The 22677-nt window shown below is 41.0% G+C and overlaps 1 protein-coding gene across 1 annotated transcript in view; it reads left to right on the plus strand.

The window, feature by feature from the left end:
* The window catches only part of ASPM (assembly factor for spindle microtubules), a 67858-nt gene that overhangs the window by 338 nt on the left and 44843 nt on the right, over positions 1 to 22677 (plus strand). The window contains 4 exon segments of the mRNA XM_060142016.1: positions 10366 to 10509; positions 10664 to 12167; positions 21170 to 21265; positions 21662 to 21808. Of these exon segments, the coding sequence (XP_059997999.1) occupies positions 10366 to 10509; positions 10664 to 12167; positions 21170 to 21265; positions 21662 to 21808 (1891 nt within the window).

Below are 22677 nucleotides of genomic sequence, written 5' to 3' on the forward strand. Positions count from 1 at the left end.
TCGGAACGAGCAGCAGCGGACCTGAGGCCTGGAGATAAAGCCAGGTCCTTCCCTCTAACGCTGGGTGAGCCTTGGTCCCCGGGGCAGAGGAGCCTGGTCATCGGGGACTCGGGCGGTGACATCGCGTCCACGCGCCTGCGCGGAGCATCCTTAGACGCCCTTTCCTAGTTTTCTGTTGCAGAGAAGCGTTTTTCATAGACTTCAGGCCTCGAGAAGACTTGCGGTTCTAGAGTAATGGATGGCACTTTTAAAATCAATATTCTTATCTTTCATCTGTCTCTCCATCCATCCATCTATCCATCTGTCTGTATTTAAAACTGCCAGGAGTACTTTGGTTAGAGCAGGGTTTTTTAATTGCTTTCCATCAGTCATCTTAAATATCCACTTCAGTTTCCATAGGGAAACTGATTCCACAGGGTCAGGGTAACTACTATTCCGGTGAGCTTTGTTTTGGCCAAACGTCTATAGCAACAAAACCAAAAACACTTCCTCAGTGTTGTTTTCAACCAGTATGAACACCTTATTATTTTAATCTTATTTTTGTTTGTTTGCTGTAGTGTAGTTTTAACGGTGATTCAAATTTAATTTTATGTTGTTTCAAGAACTTCGTGGGTAGCTTTTCTTCATTGCATTGGCCAGAGTAATGCTCCCATTCCTGTCACCAAAATCTAGAGAATTTACTTTCTTATTTTGATTTCTGTGGACTTTCCATTGATTAGAATCTCTGAAAGGGTGAAAAGAAAACAAAAATTAGCTGAGGGAGTCTCACTCCTTATGTAAATAACCGCTTCCTAAGGCAGTGAGAAGAGGCTTTAATCTGAGGTCTGTTGACTTGTGCTAAGCAGTGGTTCAGCTACACTTAAGAACCTGCCCCTTCTCTCTAGTTTATAAATGTTTGCTTTTCTTTTCGTGAAAAGATATATACATTTTTCTATCTACATAATGCTTCTACTTGTTCTTTTTTGTTTTGTGGAACTAAAGTTTTTGGGTTTTGTTTTTTTAGAATTATACTTTTTATACTGTAAAAGTTAACTGTTCTTATATTTTAAACCATCTGTTTTATGATGTTTTATGGTTTCTGCTTTAAAACAAAACTTGTCTTTTATTAGCTGTTGATTTCCCTCAGCTTCAGGTCTGAGTGTGCTGATTCCACTTAACCCACCAAGCCACTAAGATAATACATACAAACATAATGTTTACCTTTTACAAATTCTTTTAAACTCTGTTGCCTTATTTAATTCTTACATCAAACTCATGGAGTCCTTATCCACATTTGTAGATAAGGCAACACTGTCAAAGGGTTTGTGTCCAATGGATCAGGGTAGGCAGCTCAGTTCACTCTTCTGAGTCTTCCGTGTCTATTTTCTCATCCATTGGTTGGAAGTAATGCCAGCTGCAGTTGTGCATGGTGCTCAAATGAGAGAAAGCTTCAAGCAAAAGTCTGGACTCTGTGTCCTGAATAAATGTTCTCTTCCTAATTTTTAATGAGGAAATATGCTCAGAGGGTGGAAATATTTACGCATGGTTTTATTCATAGCAATTGACAGAGCTGGGATTCCCATCCAGGTCTTATAATTTTAAATCCCATGCACTGTCCCTTATATTGATTTATAGACGTGAGACATGGTTCTTCCCTAAAGACATATGTTAGGAGGTTGAGGGGAAAATTCTAAGAACAAGAAGAAGCTACATCAAACAGCTATCAAGGAGGTTGGGATGTTTTGAGGAGACCGGTGGTTCTCACATTTAAGAATGCATCAGAATCACCTGGAGGGCTGGTTAAAATACTTTTGGGTCCCCACCTTCAGAGTTTCTGATTCCATATGTGTAGAATAGGACTAGAACTTGCATTTCTAAGAAGTTCCCAGGTGATGCCTCTGCTACTGGTCCAGGGACCACATTTTGGAAAGCACTGTAGTAGAAAATAAATATTAGAACATCCCTTAACTACAACACACCCCACACCTTCAGTGAATTAGCATGTCACGGTATGACTAAGCAGCGTTTCTCTGAGATGCCTCAACCACGTGCGTCAGATTTGTCTGGATTGCTTGTTAAGTGAGGGAGATTTCTACTCACCACTCCACACTTACTAACATGAATTTCTGGGGGTAAATGCAGAAAACTCGATGTACGCAGATGGCATCTAACGAACCACTAGGTAAAGTGTTATACTTGCCAAATAGTGACAGAAATTCACAATTAGTATAAAAATAGGTCTACAGTACAATGTATCTAGGCCTAATAAGGAGTGAGGACCAGAAGACTGTCATTTGGGATATTTTTGTAGAGCAGATTTACTGGGGCCAATCCAAGGAAAACTTTTAAATGTTATTTTCAGTTTCTTTTAATCTCCTAGTCATTCTTTTTAAAACTTCAATAATACTGGTGTGTTAGAATCTGCATAGGACTGCTCTAATGTAGGGGGTTTGTCATTTGGGTCTGAGTCTTCATAATGACATTCAGTTAAAATCACCAGCCATCCTACTGAATGGGATTAAGCTACGTGGTGTTTCCATCCTGACTGCACGGTACCTCAGTGGTGAGCTTTAAAATAACCACCGGTACCAGGACCCCGCTACAGCATCACTCCTGGGGAGGACATAGAGGAGGGTCGGGGCATTTTTACTTTTTACAAACCCCTCAAATGATCTCTGTATCCAGGGTTATGAACAACTCAACTGGATGGTTTAACAGACTCATTGGTGCCAGTTCTGGAAATAGGAGCTTTTGCTCTGCAAACGAGTAGAGGCCAACATGAGGCAGCTCGCACTTCTTCAAGAAAATAAGCCACGCGTCTATTGTGCAATGAGTTTGATTCTAATTTGATGTGACTGGGAGACTTGGATGAACTGACTGGCAAGGCAGCCCCAAACCTGACTCTTCCCTCCTTCACAGGCAGGCTTCTCAAACAGTCATGGTCATTGCACTTATGGCCACAAGGGGGCGGGCCAGATCCATTTAATAACAAGGCAGCTTCAGTTGTCACTGGCTGCAACTACCATTTTCTGATTTGTCACTAATAAAAAGTTTGTAAACAAAGACCACAGAATCTTAGAACTAGATGGAATTATGAGAGATCATCTTGTTTATTGATTGACAATATTTTTTTAATCTTTTCCCAAAGGAGGGAGATGCAGCCCACTTTTTTAATTGTAATTCTGACTTTCTGCTGTCTTTCAGAATCTAGATAAAATAGTAAGATTCTTATCTCAGACACATGGCAATGCTTCTGTTCAAAAAATTAACAGTGATGCATATCCAAGAATGCCATTACTGAAGGTAATAGAGGCATATTTAAAAGAAAGTAATATAACAGATCTGTTCCCTCATTTGTTTGGTTACCTAAGAAATTTTTTTAAAGGGTGGAGTTGGGGGGTGGGGGAGACCAAATAAAGATTTACAAAAGGGAAAAGGTAAAATGCTTTATGTTTTATTTCTGTTTTTAGACCTCTGAGGGTATTTGTCTCCATAAAAGCTGAAGTTTTATAGCTAGACTATCACTGCAGTCTGAAAAGCAGGTATCAGTTATAAATCCCTTGACATATTTTTCAAAACTGAGTCGCTCTCACTGTCTCAGTCTATGGATTGTTACAGATTAACGAAGGGCTTCCTCATGGGAAGGTGGATGGAGGAGGGGGCATGGAAAAGGAAAAGGGGATGAGCGCTCTGAGCATCTTCTTCCCAATGTGCTCTCCTCCTGAGTTAGCTGATTAACCTTTCAGTTAAGGATTAAAAAGACTAGCACTTCATTTTGGTATGCCTTAAAGAAAATAGGCAAACAAACAAAACAAAACAAAGCCTCTGCAGCCACAAAATGTACACCTAAGTAATGCTGTTTATAATGTTCAAATCTGTTAAAGAGATTACGTATATACCATAGTCCTCTGCTTCTCTCTCCAACCTCATGTATCGCAGGTCATTTGCCTTCCCACTAACATGAAGCCACACTGGTCCTCTATTTGTTTCTAGGGATACACTAAGCAGTTTCTTGTTTCAGGGCTGTGTACATGCTGGCACGTTCTGCTGAATTGCTCCTCCCTTAGCTCTGTCTGTCCAGCTCATTCATGTACTTTGTCTTAGCTTAAAAATTAGTAGTATACTCTCTGATCACCCAGTTAGAGATTATAGGTCCCTTCACTCTGGCTCTCTCAAACCTTTTTTTGTTTTATTGATAACAGTATTGGGGACTTGTATTTTTGTATTTATCTTTTCACTTAGATTGTGTAATTTCTTTTATTGAGAAGAATATAGTGTCAATGAGGCCAGAGACCATGTCTACTTTTCATTCATTCAATAATTTTGTCACTTAAATATTTAATGTATGCCTAACCTGTGTCAGGCACTATGTATGCCATTAGGCACTCAATAACTATTTGTTAAATAACAGTAACCTTTTAGAAGGGACACCCCCTTTTAAAATTTTCTATATATATAAATTGAGAAGCAAGTAGTAAGAGTTCACACTCTTGAATTTATCCTAAACAGATAATTTCATTTGAATCTCAATAAGAACAAAATTTGATAGATATGCCCATTAAGTCAGTTGTACAGGCAGACCTTGGAGATATTGTGGGTTCAGTTTCAGACCACTGCAATAGAGTGAAAATCACAGTAAAGCGAGTCACAAGAATGTTTTGGTTTCCCAGTGCATATAAAAGTTATGTTTATACTATACTGTAATTATTAAGTGTACAATAGCATCATGTCTAAAAAGACAATATACATATCTTAAGTTAAAAAGACTACTACTAAAAGATGCTAACAATCTGAGCCTTCAGTAAACTGTAATCTTTTTGCTCATTGGAGGGTTTGCCTGGATGTTGATGCTGCTGACTGATAAGGGTGGTGGCTGCTGAAGGGTGGGGTCGCCGTGGCAATTTCTTCAAACAAGACAACAGTGAAGTTTGCTGCATTGATTGACTCTTCTTTTCATGAACAATTTCTCTGTAGCCTGCGGTGCTGTTTGATAGCATTTTAACCACAGTAGAACGTCTTTCAAAATTAAAGTCAATCCTCTCAAACCCTGCCTTTTTTTATCAACTAAGTTTATGTAATATTCTAAATCCTTTGTTGTCATTTCGGTAATCTTCACAGCATCTTCACCAGGAGTAGATTCCATCTCAAGAAACCATTCTCTTTGTTCATCCATAAGAAGCAACTTCTCATCCATTCAAGTTTTATCATGAAATTGCAGCAATTCAGTCACATCTGCAAGCACCACTTTTAAATCTGTTGTCCGAGTCCAAGCTCGTACTACTCACCACACAACGGGACAATAAATCTAGAGACAAGTCGTTAGGGCAAGGAATAGTGACTTTATTTGGAAAGCCAGCTGACCAAGAAGATGGCGGACTAGTGTTCCAAAGAACCATCTTACCTGAGTTAGAATTCAGGCTTCTTTTATATTAAAAGGGGAGGGTCTCTTGTTAGTTGTTGCAGACTTCTTGGTGTCAGAATCCTTTGCTCTCGCAGCTGTCCCTGTAGGTCAGGTCATGATGTTCCTATAAACCTCCAACAAGACAAATGTTATTCTCTGTTCTGCAGCTTTTGAATCTCTGTATGAATGGAAAAGTGTTATGCCTTTAAAGGTCAGAGCCTTGAGAATGGGCTATCCTGTATATTTCAGGCTATAGGCAACATTCTTAACTTGTAGCAAAAGCAATAGAGTACAAAGTTTAAAGTAAAAGAAACAGATCTAATATGGAGTCAGAGTCTTCCCTATTACAATTCTAGTTCTCTTGCTATTTCTACCATATCTTCAGTTACTTCCAGGAAGTAACTGAAACCCTCAAAGTCATTCATGAGGACTAGAATCAACTTCTTCCAGACTCCTGTTAATGTTGATATTTTGACCTCTTCCCATGAATCATGAATGTTCTTAATGGCATCCAGAATGCTGAATCCCTTTCAGAAGGTTTTCAATTTACTTTTCCCAGATCCATCCGAGGAATCACTATCTATGGCAACTATAGCCTTATGAAATGTATTTCTTAATAAGATTTGAAAGTCGAAATTACTCCTTGATCTATGGGCTGCAGAATAGATGTTGTTCTAGCAGGCATGAAAATAACATTAATCTCACTGCTACATCAGAGCTCTTGGGTGATCAGGTGCATTGTCAGTGAGCAATAATATTTTGAAAGGAATTTAGTCTTTTTTTCTGAGCAGTATGTCTCAACAGTGGGCTTGAAATATTGGTAAACCATGTTGTAAAGACATGTGCCATCATCCAGATTTAGTTGTTCCATTTACAGAACACAGGCAGAGTAGATTCAGCATAATTCTTAAGGGCCGTAGGACTTTCAGAATAGTAAGCGAGCATTAACTTCAACTTGAAGTCACCAGTTGCATTAGTCCCTAAGGAGAGAGTCAGCCTGTCATTTGAAGCTTTGAAGCCAGGCATTGACTTTTCCTCTCCAGCTATGAAAGTCCTAGATTGCATCTTCATCCTGTAGAAGGCTGTTTCCTCTACACTGAAAACCTCTTGTTTAGTGCAATCACCTTCATTAATTATCTTAGGAGATCTCCTGGATAACTTGCTGCAGCTTCTACATCAGCACTTAGTGCTTCACCTTGCACTTTTAATGTTGTGAAGATGACTTCTTTCCTTAAACCTCATGAACCAAGCTCTGCCAGCTTCAAACTCTTCTACAGTTTCTTTAATTCTCTCAGCCTTCATAGAATTGCAGAGAGTTAGGATCTTAACTCTGGATGAGGCTTTGGCTTAAGCGAATGTTGTGGCTGGTTTGGTCTTCTATCCGGACCATTAATACTTTCTCCATGTCAGCAATAAGGCTGTTTTGCTTTCTTATCATTCTTGTGTTCACTGGAGTAGCACTTTTAATTTCCTTTGTTAACCAAGAATTCCAAGAACTGATTGAAATAAAGAGGTGTTTATTTGGGTTTGTTAGGACTCCAGGAGACACAGATCCAAAAAGTACTTGAATTGTGTTCCATCAGACTACAAAATGAGGAAAGCTTATTAAGGCAAAAAACAGGAAGGTGACATAAGTTGTTCATCAAGGATTAGGATTGGAGCTGGCAAGAAGTAAGGGTGCTTGTTAAGCCAGGATTTGTTGGGGTCCAAAAGGGTTGCAGAGTTACAAGGGGAGGCCTTGAGACCATAATGTTGCAGCTGGCAGTTCTAGCAGATACTGTTTTGAGAACGGCTGGTAGTAGTGATTTCAGAGAGACAGAAGTGAGCCGTGGCTTGAAGCGAGATCTTAGTTCCCTGCCCAGGAATTGAACCTGGGTAACCTGGATGAAAACCAGGAATCCTAGCTGCCAGACCACCAGGGGCCAGAGACTAGAAGCAGAGTGGCCCTGGCTCTTACCCCCGTTTGAAAGCGAGAATGTTTCAAGGAGGCAAAAACTGTAAAAACAGGTACAACGTTTATTATTAGAGACACAGCACAACAAGTGGGAGAGCACACAGAGAAGCAGTTTGTTTATTTAAGACTGAAGCAATACACACCTGGGGAGAAAGGGTGTGGGTGTCCTTCCTAACGAAGAGGAGTGCAGTGAAGAGGCGATTTAAACCCTTTATAAGGGACAGTCCTTCCGGGTCTTTGTTCACCTTTGGCCAATTATCTCACTTCTTTTCCCACAAATGACCTGTTCTAGGACCCTCCCCAACATGTGTGTGCATCTTTTTTCCAAGATGGGTTCCATCACAGGGGCTGTGAGAGGCTTGGCATCACCTATTATGGGGTGGTGCCCCCTCCTTTTTGACCCCCAAGGAGTCAGGAGTGGTCATCTTATCTTGTTACTCCAGCAGAGCTCAGCTCCTGCCATTAACTTTGTCCTTGGAGTGTCCAGGGAGAACAGATTTTCCTCCGCTTGACAAACACCAGCTGTCCAGCCCAAGGGCCCGTCTATCTCCTACCTCAGTATCCTTAAGTCTGATACTGTTCAGAAAATTCACGTTCTTACTGATGCAGGAATGTGTCTAAAACCACATCCACAATGGCCACCAGGTTCCATTTTGGATGCCTGAACAACAGTTGCTCCATTTTGAGTTTTAAATGATCTTAAATAGGTCATCACCTTTAAGAACGTTTCCTTTTCATTCACAGCTGGACACAGGAGGCCCACCTTTCCTCCTGTCAACGCTTCCGACGTGCCTTCCTCACTCAGCTTAATCATTTCTAGCTTTTGATTCAAAGTGAGAAACATGCGACTCTTTCTTTCACTTGAACACTTAGAGACCGTCGAAGGGTTGTTCATTGGCCTAATTTCAATGTTGTTGTGTCTCAGGGAACCAGGGAACAGTGAGGCCGAGGGAGAGGGAGAGACGTGGGGGAACAGCTGGTCAGTGGAGCAGTCAGAACACACACAGCATTTCTCAGTGAAGGCTGCTGTCTTCTATGGGCTCAGTTCCTGGACCCCAAACGATTACAATACTAACATCAAAGATCCCAGAGCACCAGAACAAATATTATAATGAAAAAGTTTGAAATATTGCAAGAATTACCAAAATGTGACACAGAGATACAAAGTGAGCAAATGCTGTGGGAAAAATGGCACCAGTAGACTTGCTCAATGAAGGGTTGCCACAAACCTTCAATTTGTTAAAAAAAAAAAAAAATGCAGTATCTATGAAGCGAAATAAAGAAAAATAAAACAAGGTATGTCTGTATATGACAAAAAAAGGAAGAACGTTCACTGACCTAATGATTTCTATATGGGGAGCACACATCACAGAACCAGAAACATCCTAGCCTGGAACCAAAATGATCTAGCCTACCACAGATGTGCTGTTAAACATTAATTTAACAAAGTGATGAGTTGATATTTAGTGAAATGAGACAAAGCCCATTTAAGCTCTAAATTCGGGGGATCTTCCAACCCTAACCTTTGCTTATAATCCCCCTTCCTTTTATTAGAGTTGTGTGAGTCTGATCTGACCTAGGATAACAACAGGTGGGTTGAAGATGGTGTGTGTGGTCTCTGGGACTGAGATTTTTCCAGTTTATCCATCTACTGAGGTCTTCAGAGCTCTGAAAGTGAGTCTCGGACACTCACCTAATTATGGATACTAAGTTGTTGAGAAGCTCAGGAATTCTGCAAGGCCAGACAAGGGGGAGGCTAGCCTTCACCAGAGTTTTTCTTATGATTTTATTCTTGTTGTTTTTGCTGTAGCTGGTCACTTAACTGAGTTAGCATAATTCAACAAGAAAGATCCAAAGATATTCATTCAGTATCATGAAACTGGAGTATGCTTCTACTGGGCCCATGGCCAAGCATAGGGAAGGGAATAAAAGACAGATATCAAAGTAAGGACTTCTATTATATGGCAGGCAAGCTTGGTACTAAAAACAGGCACCTGTATAACTAAACTCTAGGAGTATGAGTTCTGAGAAGCCCAGGTACTGTGAAGAGGACAGGAGAATTGCTTTTTCTGTCCAGGGGAAAAGCTGTAAAGGTCTGACCTCCTCTGTGAGGCTGATACCAGTTCAGCTCTACCACTTCTTGTCTTTCGGGTTGTGTGATCGTGGGTCCTAATGTTGGTAGTTGGTCTACCATCTCTCCTCCCTTCCGGCATTACCGTAATACAACTTCTGCAGTAAAACTTCTATTTTAATTTGTCTAAATACATGCATACATACATACAAACAAAACTTGTCTTTTTTTTCCCCTGAAAAACAACAAAGACAGAATTTGTTTTGTCATGTGAGGGTTTTGCATTTTGCAAATTCCTGCCAGGCTGTAGGGTGTAGATGTTAAGGTTTAAACTCTGGACTCAGGCTGCCTGGGTTCTAATTACTAGCGGTATGACTTTGGCAAAATACTTAAAGCATTCTGGACCTTGATTACTTCATCTGTAAAACGTGCATCATCACAGTATCTGCTTCCTAGGGATGTGAGGATTTGACTAGTTATATTAGATACCTGAAACTATGCCTGGAACAAAGTATTTAACAAATATCAATAATGATAATATGGACTTTAGAGAAGTGGAGAGCAAGGAATTTAGCTGATCATCTTTACATTGCTTTTTGAAAAATTCTTTCTAATGTAAGGTCATTATATTTGTACATTATATTGTACATTATATATGTACAGAGGTTCTGTACATATTCTAAAGAAGTGGAAATATGTGATTAAATTTTTAAAAACCACTGAGTGATTATTATAATTTTATTTTGTTGTGAAGCTTGTTATTGCTAGTAACTTTTTTCCTTATAATGAAATGAGATAGGGTAGGAAAATATATTTGATTTCTAAATGTTTTTAGGGTATAGAGTGTTGGTGAGTAACAATTATTAATCATCTACTGTATTCTAAGTTGCATATAATATATTTTGGTTATTATACATCACTACTGTTATAGTCATTTAAAATGTATTCTTTTGATTATAGCCTAAAGAAAAAATTGTTATTTCTATTACCTGGACACCGTTAAAAGGAGGCCGAGTAAGAGAGATCGTGACATTTCTTGTAAATGATGTTCTGAAACACCAAGCTATATTACTAGGAAATGCAGAAGAGCCGAAAAAGAAAAAGGTACTAAGTTTTCATCATTCTGTAATTTACTCTAGGAAAATAATAATATGTAAAAATTATTTTGTTAACAGTCTTGAGGTAGCATACATAATTTTGCTTAAAGGTACTATTCAATAGTTATCAACTTAATCTGTATGTTTTCTTATTTTTGCAGAGGAGTCTTTGGGATACCATTAATAAAAAGAAAGTATCAGCCTCTTCAGGTCATAACCAGAAGATTTCAAATATTCAAAATGTAAATAAAACATTTAATGTTTCCTCAAAATTTGACAGAGTTAGGAGCCCACTACAAGCATGTGAGAATCTGGCTACGAACGAAAGCTGTTCCCCAACAGAAAACAATTCTTTAATCCTTGAAGAAAATAAAATACCCATATCACCTATCAGTCCCACTTTCCAAGAGTGCCGTGGGGAGACCTGCTTGCCAGTTTCTGTCCATCAGTCTACTACCTACACATCCCTTCCTGCATCTGAAAATGGGGAAGTATTAAAAGTAGAAGGTGCCAACATTGTAAACGATTTTCATTTTAATGAGACAGTCATAACTGAAACTTCCTTTGACTCCATAAATAATCTTAGTGGCCAAATTGAAGAGAACAGTAAACTTACTCTTACCCCAAACTATTCTTCAACGTTGAACATCACACAAAGCCAAGGAAATTTTCTAAGTCCGGAGTCCTTTGTGAATAACAGCCGTGCAGCTAATAATGAACGAGAATTAGTGATGTGTCTTTCACCAGGTATGTGTGTGAAAGGTAATTCAAGGCCTGTGATTTTGGAGTCAAAAAGTGTATGTGAAATTTATCGGACAATTTTAAGTCCAGATTCTTTCATAAATGATAATTATGGACTAAATCAGGATCTAGAATCAGAGTCAATTAATCCAATTCTATCCCCAAATCAATTTTTAAAAGATAATATGGCATACATATGTGTATCTCAGCAAACATGTAAATTGTCACCATTATCAAATGTAAATTCTCAGGCCTCACAACCTTCTCAGGATGAGAGAAAAAATGAAGTTTTACCTTGTATTCCTGAATGTCAGGGTTCAAAATCTCCAAAAGCTACTTTTGAAGAATCCAAAGCTTTAGAAATGAAGTCAAGTTGTTATACTTTTAAGAAACGGAACCAGCCTAAATTTTCTGCAGTTCAGGATATTTCTAGTCACAGCCACGATAAACCTCTTAAGAGACGCCCAATACTTTCTGCCACTGTTACTAAAAGAAAGCCCACTTGTGCCAGAGAAAACCAAACGGAGGCTGATAAACCGAAGGCAAAAAGATGTCTCAGTATTGTAGTGGGTGAGTGTGAAAAAGAAACAGATGATCACAAAGAGAAAGGTGATTTTCATTCTTTTCTTCCAGCTAGAGATTTAATACTGAGTAGACCTAAGAGTTGTAAAAATGTGATAACTCCTCCCTCAAAGGTAGCTTTAGTTGCTCGTAAAAGAAGGAGTGAGGGAAACACAGAAGATGCAAATTTGAAGGTTACAGTTACAGAATACACAGAAGTACAAGAAATCAAAAGGATCCATTATTCTCCTGTGGAGTCCAAAACATCAACTGTTAAAAACACAAAGAAAGTGATAACCTCCACCTCGAAACGTATTAGCAACAGAGAGAAATTAAAGCTGAAGAAGAAAACTGGTGAGTCTTGTTAATAAAATCTTTAATGAAAGTATAGCTATGCAGGGCATATTTTCTGTTTCTTTTGGTTTAGTAAATTACTATCGATAAGCTTGAATTTACTTGTACTTTTCATTTACCAATTTGCTTAGTGGAAGATGGAGCAAACGTAGCGCAGGGCTGAATTCTGCAGTCACTGTGATCTCGTTCTTTTTTAAACTTTTAACGTTTTGTTCATCGTGATTTTTCTGCATTAACTTTGATTTTTAAAAAATTTTGCATTAAAATACTTGATGACTGAGTTTTTTGGCCCCCGCCTCTAGTGTTGTACTTTACGTGCCTCACCTTAGTCCAGGCCCTGATGGGAGGACCCAGTGAATGCCTGGCCCCATCACACCACCTGGGGGGATGCAGAGGAGGCCTTTACACTCCCCGTGCTCCGGGGACATCATTCTGCTCAGCCTTTACTTGGCCGTTATTTAGGAATGAAGACGGGGCACCTGAGCGCCTCATTCCTTTGGGGAAAACTTCACCATTCCTTCCCTAGCACTCACAGCCGTACTACCGCTGTCTGCCTTGAAAACTGTTAGGGCCAATCCCATCATGACCTTTTAACCCCAGTTCCCTCAGACGCCAATCAAGGTCCCCACAGGGAAACAAACCACACAGGTTATTTAACAGGTAATTTTAAAAGAGTTCTAGGACTCCTAGGAAATATCCCCCTCTGTATTTTATCTCATTTTTCTTTGCACACCGCCTAACTGGGACCATCTTCCACTCCTTCTCCGCAGCTCTTTACAGGGTCTGTGCCCTGTGGACTCACTGCCCTTCCTTAGCACCTGTCTTCTGGATACTCCCTCCTGTTCCCACGCTGAGCCTGGCCCTCCCCCGAGAACACTGCCCTCATGCAACCCTCTCCAGCACTGGCTGTCTTCTCTCCCGCTCCTCTGGCCTTGAGTATCTCGGTGGGACAATGGACCGCCCGCCGTCTCATATCTGCTTCCAGACTATTGCTTCTCCTTTCTTCCTTAAAAACAAACGAAAAGAAAGCAAACAGCAACAAACAGCTTGAAGTTCATTTTTCATACTATCCCACCCAGAGTTCTCCTTGTTACAGTGAGAGATAACTCGAGATTTTTACATTTGGCTCACGAGACCTTCTCCAAAACTACTACTTTACGATGATTCTTTATGATCTCAAGATTCTTGTAGGAGAGCCTTCCAATATCCTGGCGTGTTAGCTCCAGCGTACTTAGGCCACACTGTCCTAAAGGCGTCTCCCTCGCTATGATCTCAGCATTTTCTCTAGAACCCAACTAATCCAGCCCCATTTCCCCAGCCCTCACCTCATTATATCCTCACTTTCTTAGTTATTCAGCTTGGATTCCACAGTTCCTCATAATCCCTTTGTTCACCTCTCTTACATTCATTGTGCTTGTCTGGCAAATTCCAATCCCAGCCCAAGTCTGCCTGCTCTGTGCCTGGACCTTGCTGGTTGGTCTTCAAATTCCTGACCACTAACCGCAGTGAAGCCCGTAGCTCCTCTTGGCTCTATCCTCCTGGCTTATTGACTTTATCACTTTGCTGCAGCCTATCTCATCCCTCCCTTCTTCTCGAGCACCCCCTCCCTCCGCTCAGGATGGATAACAGCAGTGAACATTTACTGACTGCATTCTCCGCGGCCCCGGTTGTAAGTGCTTTGCTATTTCCTCCTCTCATACCTACCTACAGCAATCATACCGAGTAGATGTTGTCATGAATACATGTTGAAGATGAGGGAATGTACGCATCCAGACGCTGAGTAATTTGCCTAAGGTCACGGGTGGTAAGTGGTTGGGCTGGGGTACCACCTGGTCAGGAGGGCTCTGGAGCTGGCGCTCTGCTCCTTCCCCAACCTACTTCCTGCCTCACTGAGGGAAACTTCTGCAGCATCCACCACCCCGCTGTGTTTTCATGCACGGCTCCCTTCCCTCCTATTACAGCCTGAAAGGTCTGCACGCCCAGTGAGGCCGGGCTCTACCGGCACCAAAAGCCCGACGCCCTCTACACGGACGTTGCTTTAGCAGCTGCCTTCTCTCTCCCACATCTCCAGTGTTTTACTCCCTACTGGGTCATTTCTGATTGACACACAGATGTGCCGTTCTTACCTCCAGCTCCTAAAGAAACAAAGACTTTTTGCTGATACCACTTACCCGTTCAGGCCCTGCTCCTTTCTTTTGATTTCTTTTAAGCAAAACTCTTCGAAAGAACCTAGGTATCCACTTTGTGATAGTTCACTGAGTTCTGTATACTTTTCCGGGTAAACATCGTGCTTGAATTAAAAGGTGCTTTCTAGTGTAAAAAAAAAATCACTTTGAAGGTTGCTTATGTTAGCTGTTTCCAATTCCTCACCTATTGGCTGAAACCGCTTCAACCAGATTTTGACGACTCTACTAAAACTTTTCCTGTCAAGGTCATGAACACATCCACACTTTGAGTCCAGTGGTTATTTCTCAGTCTTCATCTTGAACTCTTAGGCAGACTGATGCTTTGAATCTCCTTCTTCTCGAAATGCTTTATCCTGCCAGCCGCACTTCCTCCTGGTTCTTTTCCCGTGGCACTGGCTGCTTCTCAGGTTTCTCTTTGGAGCACTGTGTCTCTCCAGCCTCCCAACCTTGGAGTACACGAAGACTTAGTCACTGAACCTTGTTTATACTTTCACTCATTCCCTTAACGATCTCAGGCCATCTCACAGCTTTCAATACTATCTGTACATGGAGGCCTCACGATTTTATATCTTTGGGATGGACCGCTAATCTGTAGACTCATTTATCCAACATCTAATATTTCTACTTGACTGCCAAATGAGCATCTTTAATTTGTCCAAAACCAGCCCTTTGCTATCCCCACTCCCTTGACACGTGTACCTGGTGTATCACTCCCGACACAGCACTTCTGTTATGACCTCCTCTCATTTCAGGCCCCAAAGCTTGGGATTGTCCCTAAGTGTGTTTCTCTCCTACCCTTTCTCTATAAATGCACACGGTCTGCCTGATTCCAAATTCAGTCCATTGACAAATCCTGTCTTCTGTTCCTTCCAAGTATCAATACATTCAGGATTGGATCACTTCTCACCATTTCTGATGGCACCATCCGAGCCTGTCTGTGACTCTGCAAGCCCCCTAACAGATCTTGCTTTCACCCTTGCCTTCTCTGGAGTCTATTTTCCACTTAGCAACCAGGGCCATACTTTTCAAATATTTGTTAAGTGGATGCTAACATTGTCTGTTACTATGCCCCTGATGACCTTTCGTCTCACTGGAAGCCAAGTTCTTACAATGATGATGCACAAGGCCCTGTAAGGTCTGTGTTGCCCCAATCTCCTCCCAACCTCCGTCGTTCCTCTCTGTCCTTCTTGCTTCTGTCACCCTGGCTTCCTTGTTATCCTTGACCCTTCAACATCCTCTTCCCTCAGGGTATTTGCTGTTAATTGTCCCCTCTGTATAGAATGACTTCCTTCTCTAAGTCCCTTATATCAGCCTCAAAAGGGCCAGTAACTTGCCCAAGGTCACAAAATCTCCTAAAACAGAGCCACGGTTTAAACTCAGGTCTCCCTGTCTGCAACGTGCGTGTTCTACCACATCTTTCTATCCTACTGTGATTTGAGAAAGAGAGAGAGCGGGTAGACATGAGGTTTTTATTTTGGGCACTGACCAAGGATGACAGTTTTGGAGGTCCACCAACCTCAAACTTGAGATGTGCCAGTTAGCTCGAGGCACTTGGTGTCCAGGACGTGGCTTTACCTGCTTCCTGCCTCAGAACCTTCAGCGGCCCTCTGCTGTCACCAGATGATTTCCAAGCTCCTTATTCTGTCATTTAAGATTCTCTTCATGTGACCTCCCCTTATCCAGCCTGCTGTCTTATTATTCAACAACATTCTCGCCATGCTACTCTTGCCATTCCGTCCAGGTATCCTCTTTTGTTGTTGTTCTTAACATCTCTCAGCATACATAATTACAATAAAAAATTGTTTCTTATTATGTGGGAGCTTTTCAGATTTGCTCTCACGACAACTTTCAAATACACAGCGCAGTCTTATCCAGCCGCCCCACTGGACATCACACCCCCAGGACTTACTTTATAACTGGAAGTTTGTAACTTTTGACCCCCCTCACCCATTTCACCACCACCCCCAGCCCCATCTCTGGCAACCACCAATCTGTTCTCTGTATCTATTTGTGTTTTTTTTTAAACAAGTTTATTTTCTTTTTTTTAAATTTTATTTATTTTTGGCTGTGTTGGGTCTTCGTTTCTGTGCGAGGGCTTTCTCTAGTTGCGGTGAGCGGGGGCCACTCTTCATCGCCGTGCACGGGCCTCTCATTGTTGCGGCCTCTCTTGTTGCGGAGCACAGGCTCCAGACACGCAGGCTTAGTAGTGTGGCTCACGGGCCTAGTTGCTCCGCGGCATGTGGGACCTTCCCAGACCAGGGCTCGAACCCGTGCCCCCTGCATTGGCAGGCAGATTCTCAACCACTGCGCCACCAGGGAAGCCCTGTGAGTTTGTTTTTGTGTTTCCATCAGATGCCACATGTAAGTGAGATCATATGGTATTTGTCTTTCTCTGACTTATTTCAGTCAGCATAATGCCCTCAGGATCCATCCATGTTGTTGAAAATGGCAAGATTTCTTTCTTTCTTATGGCTAATTAATATTTCATGGCATATGTATACAACATCAATGACCACTTAGGTTGTTTTCACCTTGGCTGTTGTAAATGATGCTGCTGTGAACATGTGTCTTTCCAAGGTAGTGTTTTCATTTCTTCAGAAAGTACCCAGGAGTGGAAGTACTGGATCATTTGGTAGTTCTGTTTTAAATTTTTTGATAAATCTCCATAATGTTTTCCATAGTGGCTGCACCAACAAGGGTTCCCTTTTCTCCACACCCTTCCAAACTTGTTATTTGTTGTCTTTTTAATAACAGCCATCTGACGGGTGTGAGGTGATTTGCTCAATGTGCTTTTGATTTGCCTTTCCCTGATGGTTAGTGATGTAAGCATGGTTTCATGTATCTGTTAGCCATCTGTATGTTTTCTTTGGAAAAATGTCTATTCAGCTCTTCTGTCCATTTTTTAATTAGATGGTTTCCTTTTTGCTATTGAATTGTATGGGTTCTTTATATAGTTTGGATATTAACCCCTTATCAGATATATGATTTACAAATATTTTCTCCCATTCAGTAGGCTGCCATTTCATTTGGTTGGTGATGTCCTTTGCTGTGCAGAAGCTTTTTATTTTGATGTAGTCCCACTTGTTTATTTTTACTGTTGTTGCCTTTGCTTTGGGTGTGGGATCAAAAAAATCATTGCCAAGACTGATGTCAAGGATCTTACCCCCTATGTTTTCTTCTAAGAGTTTTATGGCTTCAGGTCTTGCATTTAAGTCTTTAATCCATTTTGAGTTATTTTTTGTGTGTATAGTATAAGATAGTGGTCTAGTTTCATATTTTTGCATGTGGCTGTTCAATTTTCCCAACACCATTTATTGAAGAGACTCTTCTTTCCCCATTGTATATTCTTGGCTCCTTTGTCATTAATTAATTGGCTATACGTGCATGGGTTTTTTTCTGGGCTCTATGCTGTTCCACTGATCTGTGTGTCTGTTTTTATGCCAATATCATACTGTTTTGATTACTGTAGCTTTTGAGTCTAGTTTGAAATCAGGGAGCATGATGCCTCCAGCTTTGTTCTTTCTCAAGATTGCTCTGGCTATTTGAGGTCTTTCTTTTTTTTTTTTTTTTTTTTTTTTGCGGTATGCGGGCCTCTCACTGCTGCGGCCCCTCCCGTTGCAGAGCACAGGCTCCAAACGCGCAGGCTCAGCGGCCATGGCTCACGGGCCCACCCACTCCGCGGCATGTGGGATCCTCCCGGACCGGGGCACGAACCCGTGTCCCCTGCATCGGCAGGCGGACTCCCAACCACTGCGCCACCAGGGAAGCCCTGAGGTCTTTCTTGATGGTTCCATACAAATTTTAGGATTGTTTGTTTTCATTCTGTGAAAAATGCCATTGGAATTTTGATAGGGATTGCATTGAATCTGTAGATTTCGGGTAGTATAGTCATTTGAACAATGTTAATTCTTCAAATCCATGAACATAGGAATATCTTTCCATTTATTTGTGTCTTCTTCAATTTCTTTCAACAGTGTTCTATAGTTTTCAGTGTACAAGCCTGTCACCTCCTTGGTTAAATTTATTCCTAGGTATTTTAGTCTTTTTGATGTAGTAAGAATCTTTCCGATAGTTTGTTATTAGTGTACAGAAATGCAGGAGACTTGTGTACATTGATTTTATATCCTGCAACTTCATTGAATTTGTTTATTGTTCTAACAGTATTTTTGTTGTGTCTTTAGGGTTTTCTATATATATAGCATCATGTCATCTGCAAATAGTGATAGTTTTTACTTCTTACTTTCCAATTTAGATGGCTTTTCTTTCTTTTTCTTGCCTAATTGTTGTGGCTAAGATTTTCAAGATTATGTTGAATAAAAGTAATGAGAGTGGGCATCCTTATCTTGTTCCTGACCATGTATCCTCTTATTAACTTTCATATATGTTGTTTTCTCACTAACTCAAATCTTTCACTGATTTCTAGTACTTTATTCCCTGATGACTTTTTCCTCTATGTATATTCCCTTAGCAAATTTGAATGCAGCATACGAGACATCTCGTATCTACCTGTTAACTCCATTTCTTTGCTCGCATCATTTTATTTCCTATAGAAATATTCTGACCAGATAACAAATTCTTTGAATGTAAGGAACATATCTGTTTTGACCTCCTACAAGGTGTACACTAAATGATGAATGAATGACACAGTAAATGAATGAATGAGCAAATAAACCACTGATGTGTTGACACTTGAACCTGCAGTTTGTTTGAGGTGGCTGCCTAGCTGAGCTGAACCTCTTTGCAAGGTTTAAAGAGAATTGCACACACTGGATATCTGATTTATGAGCATGGTAACTCACTAAGAGTGTCTGCCTTCTTTCTATTCTGACAAACCCAGGAGAGCAGAAAAAGAAGTCAGTTTTTCAAGATGCATTTATTCAACCTTGATAAGGTACCTACTATGTCCTATGCATTGTTCTAGGCTCTGTGGCTACAAGGAGAAAAGGTATCATTCCTGTCCTCAAGTTGTTCCCAGTCCTTTGAGTTATGCACAGGGAATCACGAAAGCACAGAAGTGGGGGCACTTTACTTGGCTTTACGTGACTGACAAGCTGTGAGACCTGTCCAAAGAAGGTTCCCACAGAATAAAATGGTTCTAGGCGGAGGGGCCAGCTTTTGCAAGCCTTCAGAATGAGGAACTTTTCCTCATATTTTTATTTTTAAATATGTTACAGTGCAAAGACCCTTATAACCTAATAACTATTATGTAACAATTTGGTCATACTCCTTATTTTGACAGTTGGAGTAGATTTGCAACTCTTCTAAATCAAAGCTGAGCAAACTTTTTCTCTAAAGGTCCAGATAGTAAATATTTAGGTTTTGCAGGACATACGATCTCTGTTACAGCTGCTGAGCTCTGCCATTGTGGAAGGGAAAACAGCCATGGACAATGTGTAAATGAACAGGTGTGACTATTTCATATCATCTTCATGTGTCATGAAATATAATTGTTTGGAGGGTTGTTGTTTTTTTTCCAACTAGTATTTATAAATGTGAAAATTCTTCTTAGCTTGCAGACTGTACACAAACAGCCATGGGCTGGATTCTGCCCTGGGCCTTAGCTTTCCCTCCTCTGTCTTTATTGGCTTCTTGTTTGTATTGAGCAGCAGCGCGAGCTGGTGTGAAACCTGCCTTTGAGGGAGTGAACTGCGTTCGGACAGGTTACTTGTAGGGACCACCCACTGTCTCCCTCATCACCGGGGTGAGGCACGGGGACCCATCGGGGCTCTCATTCTCCATCGCTTGCCTAGTCAGTTGACATTAAGCCTTGTTAGTTCTGCTGTGAAAACAACTCTTCTCTAATCTGTCTCCACTGCTTCCGTGTTCCTTTAAGTTCTCATCATAGCTAACTTAGGCCCCTGGGACAGCTTCCTTTTGGCTTCCATCTCTACTCTTGACTCCTTTCAGTCCATTGTCCATTCTGTCTTCTGAAATATATATGATGGTGTTACTGCCTGGACTTTAATCCTTCACTGGCCCACCAGGTACTTCTAACTGAATAATAGTGCAGGCTCTGGAGCTATACTGTCCAGCTCTGCCACCTACTAGCATGCGTGACTTTGACCAAGTGGCTTAGTTACTCTAAGCTCCAGTATCCTGATTCCATAAAATGTAGAGAATAAAAGCGCACTTCTCATAGGTTTCTGGTGATGACTGCATGAGGTAACCAAAATTACAAGACTCTGATAGTGCCTGGCACAAAGTATTCGACTGTTAGCTGTCACTGTTATTTTTCATAGTATTGAATTCTTTTCTACCTCTTCCAACCTCTTTTTTGTCTTGTTTTTCTTATCTGTGTTCTTGGCTCCGGGCACTTTGCAGTTCAGTGGAAGGCCCCGTTCCTGGTGTGTCACGTCCACTGCAGGGTCAGCTCAGGGTCACCCCTGCCAGGAGGCTGTCCTGCCGTTTAGGTGACTTAGCTCTCCCTCCCCTCGTCCCATGACTCCTCATGTGTACTTCTCCTTATGCAGTGTATTGTGATTCTTTCTACACTTCTGTGCTAGACCGAGAGCTTCCTGAGGGCCGGGACCACATCTTCCCATTCTGCGTTCTCAGCACCTGGCACGGAGTCTGCTGTATATACACACAGTGAACTGGTTGAATCTGAACCCTAGCTTCTGTAGACACGAAATATACTGTAGTTTCTGGTCTGTAACTTCCACACATAAGTTTTATTACCCTGGCACATAGTGTTTATTCAGCATTTTCTAAACGGATATGATTTTGGAGAGCCCAAATCTTAACTTGACAGCAGTTCATTCACAGAATTTATTTCATTTTTTTAATGCTATTGTTCTGTTTTCTCATATATTTTAGAGTCTTTAGGACACAGAACTCCTAATTTTAAAAAAAACAAAAAGACAAAACCCATTGTTCCTGTGGCACAATCTAATTTGACCTTCATAAAACCACTAAAAACAGGCAAGTGTTTAATATCTTTAAAGTCTATGAAAAACTGACATGGAATGAAGCATTAATTGCATTTCAAATGGAAATGAATTGATACTTTTTTGTCAAATATAGGCTTTGAAAAATTGTTAAAGTGTGTATTCAAATAACAGGATATTTTCTCAGAGTTCAATGAAATTGACCCACTTTACTTGGGATTTTTAAAAAACCAGGAGGTACGGCCATACTTTTTCTCTTTTACTTTGACTACATTTTATACCCAAAATGCTTTCAACTATTTCTAGTTGAAAAAGCAAACATTGTTCAGTGTTTTAAAGGTGGTTTTGCTGGTAAAAATGGTCTTTTGCTATAGATTGTATAATAATTTAAAGGAAAATTTCTTATGCCATAACCTAATTGTATTCTTAGGTATTCCTAGACACCCAATGCCGTTTGCTGCAAAAAACATGTTTTATGATGAACGCTGGAAGGAAAAGCAGGAACAGGGCTTTACTTGGTGGCTAAATTTTATATTAACTCCTGATGACTTCACTGTAAAAACAAATATTTCTGAAGGTAAACATTTAGTTAATGTTTAAATTAAATAATACTTTTGTTTTAACAGGTAGTTTTAAAAAATATTTATTTTTATTTTAATATATATTTTTTAATTAATTTATTTATTTTATATTTATTTTTGGCCGTGTTGGGTCTTTGTTGCTACATGTGGGCTTTCTCTAGTTGTGGCGAGTGGGGGCTACTCTTCATTGCAGTGCGCGGGCTTCTCATTGTGGTGGCTTCTCTTGTTGCGGAGCACTGGCTCTAGGCACGCAGGCTTCAGTAGTTGCAGCACGTGGGCTCAGTAGTTGTGGCTCGCGGGCTCTAGAGTGCAGGCTCAGTAGTTGTGGCCCACGGGCTTAGTTGCTCTGCGGCATGTGGGATCTTCCCGGACCAGGGCTCGAACCCGTGTCCTCTGCATTGGCAGGCGGCTTTTTTTTTTTTTTTTTTTTTTTTTTTCCCGGTACGCGGGCCTCCCACCGTTGTGGCCTCTCCCGCCGCGGAGCACAGGCTCCGGACGCGCAGGCCCAGCGGCCACGGCCCACGGGCCCAGCCGCTCCGTGGCATGCGGGACCCTCCCGGACCGGGGCACAAACCCGCGTCCCCTGCATTGGCAGGCGGACTCCCAACCACTGCGCCACCAGGGAAGCCCTGGCAGGCGGATTCTTAACCACCGCGCCACCAGGGAAGTCCCTTAACAGGTAGTTTTTTAACGTGATTTTTCATTCTTTAGTTATACATGTTTATTATATTGTAGTTAATGGCATGGCTCGCTAGATCATTAACACAAATACTCAAGATTGTGCGGGTGAGAATTTTGTGCTGAAAGTTCCGAACTTTACTTTTTCTTTTTGCTGTATCTTCCTGCTCCTCAGCCAGTTCGATTT

This window comes from Lagenorhynchus albirostris, chromosome 2, assembly GCF_949774975.1.
Source record: "Lagenorhynchus albirostris chromosome 2, mLagAlb1.1, whole genome shotgun sequence".
Lineage (NCBI taxonomy): Eukaryota > Metazoa > Chordata > Mammalia > Artiodactyla > Delphinidae > Lagenorhynchus > Lagenorhynchus albirostris.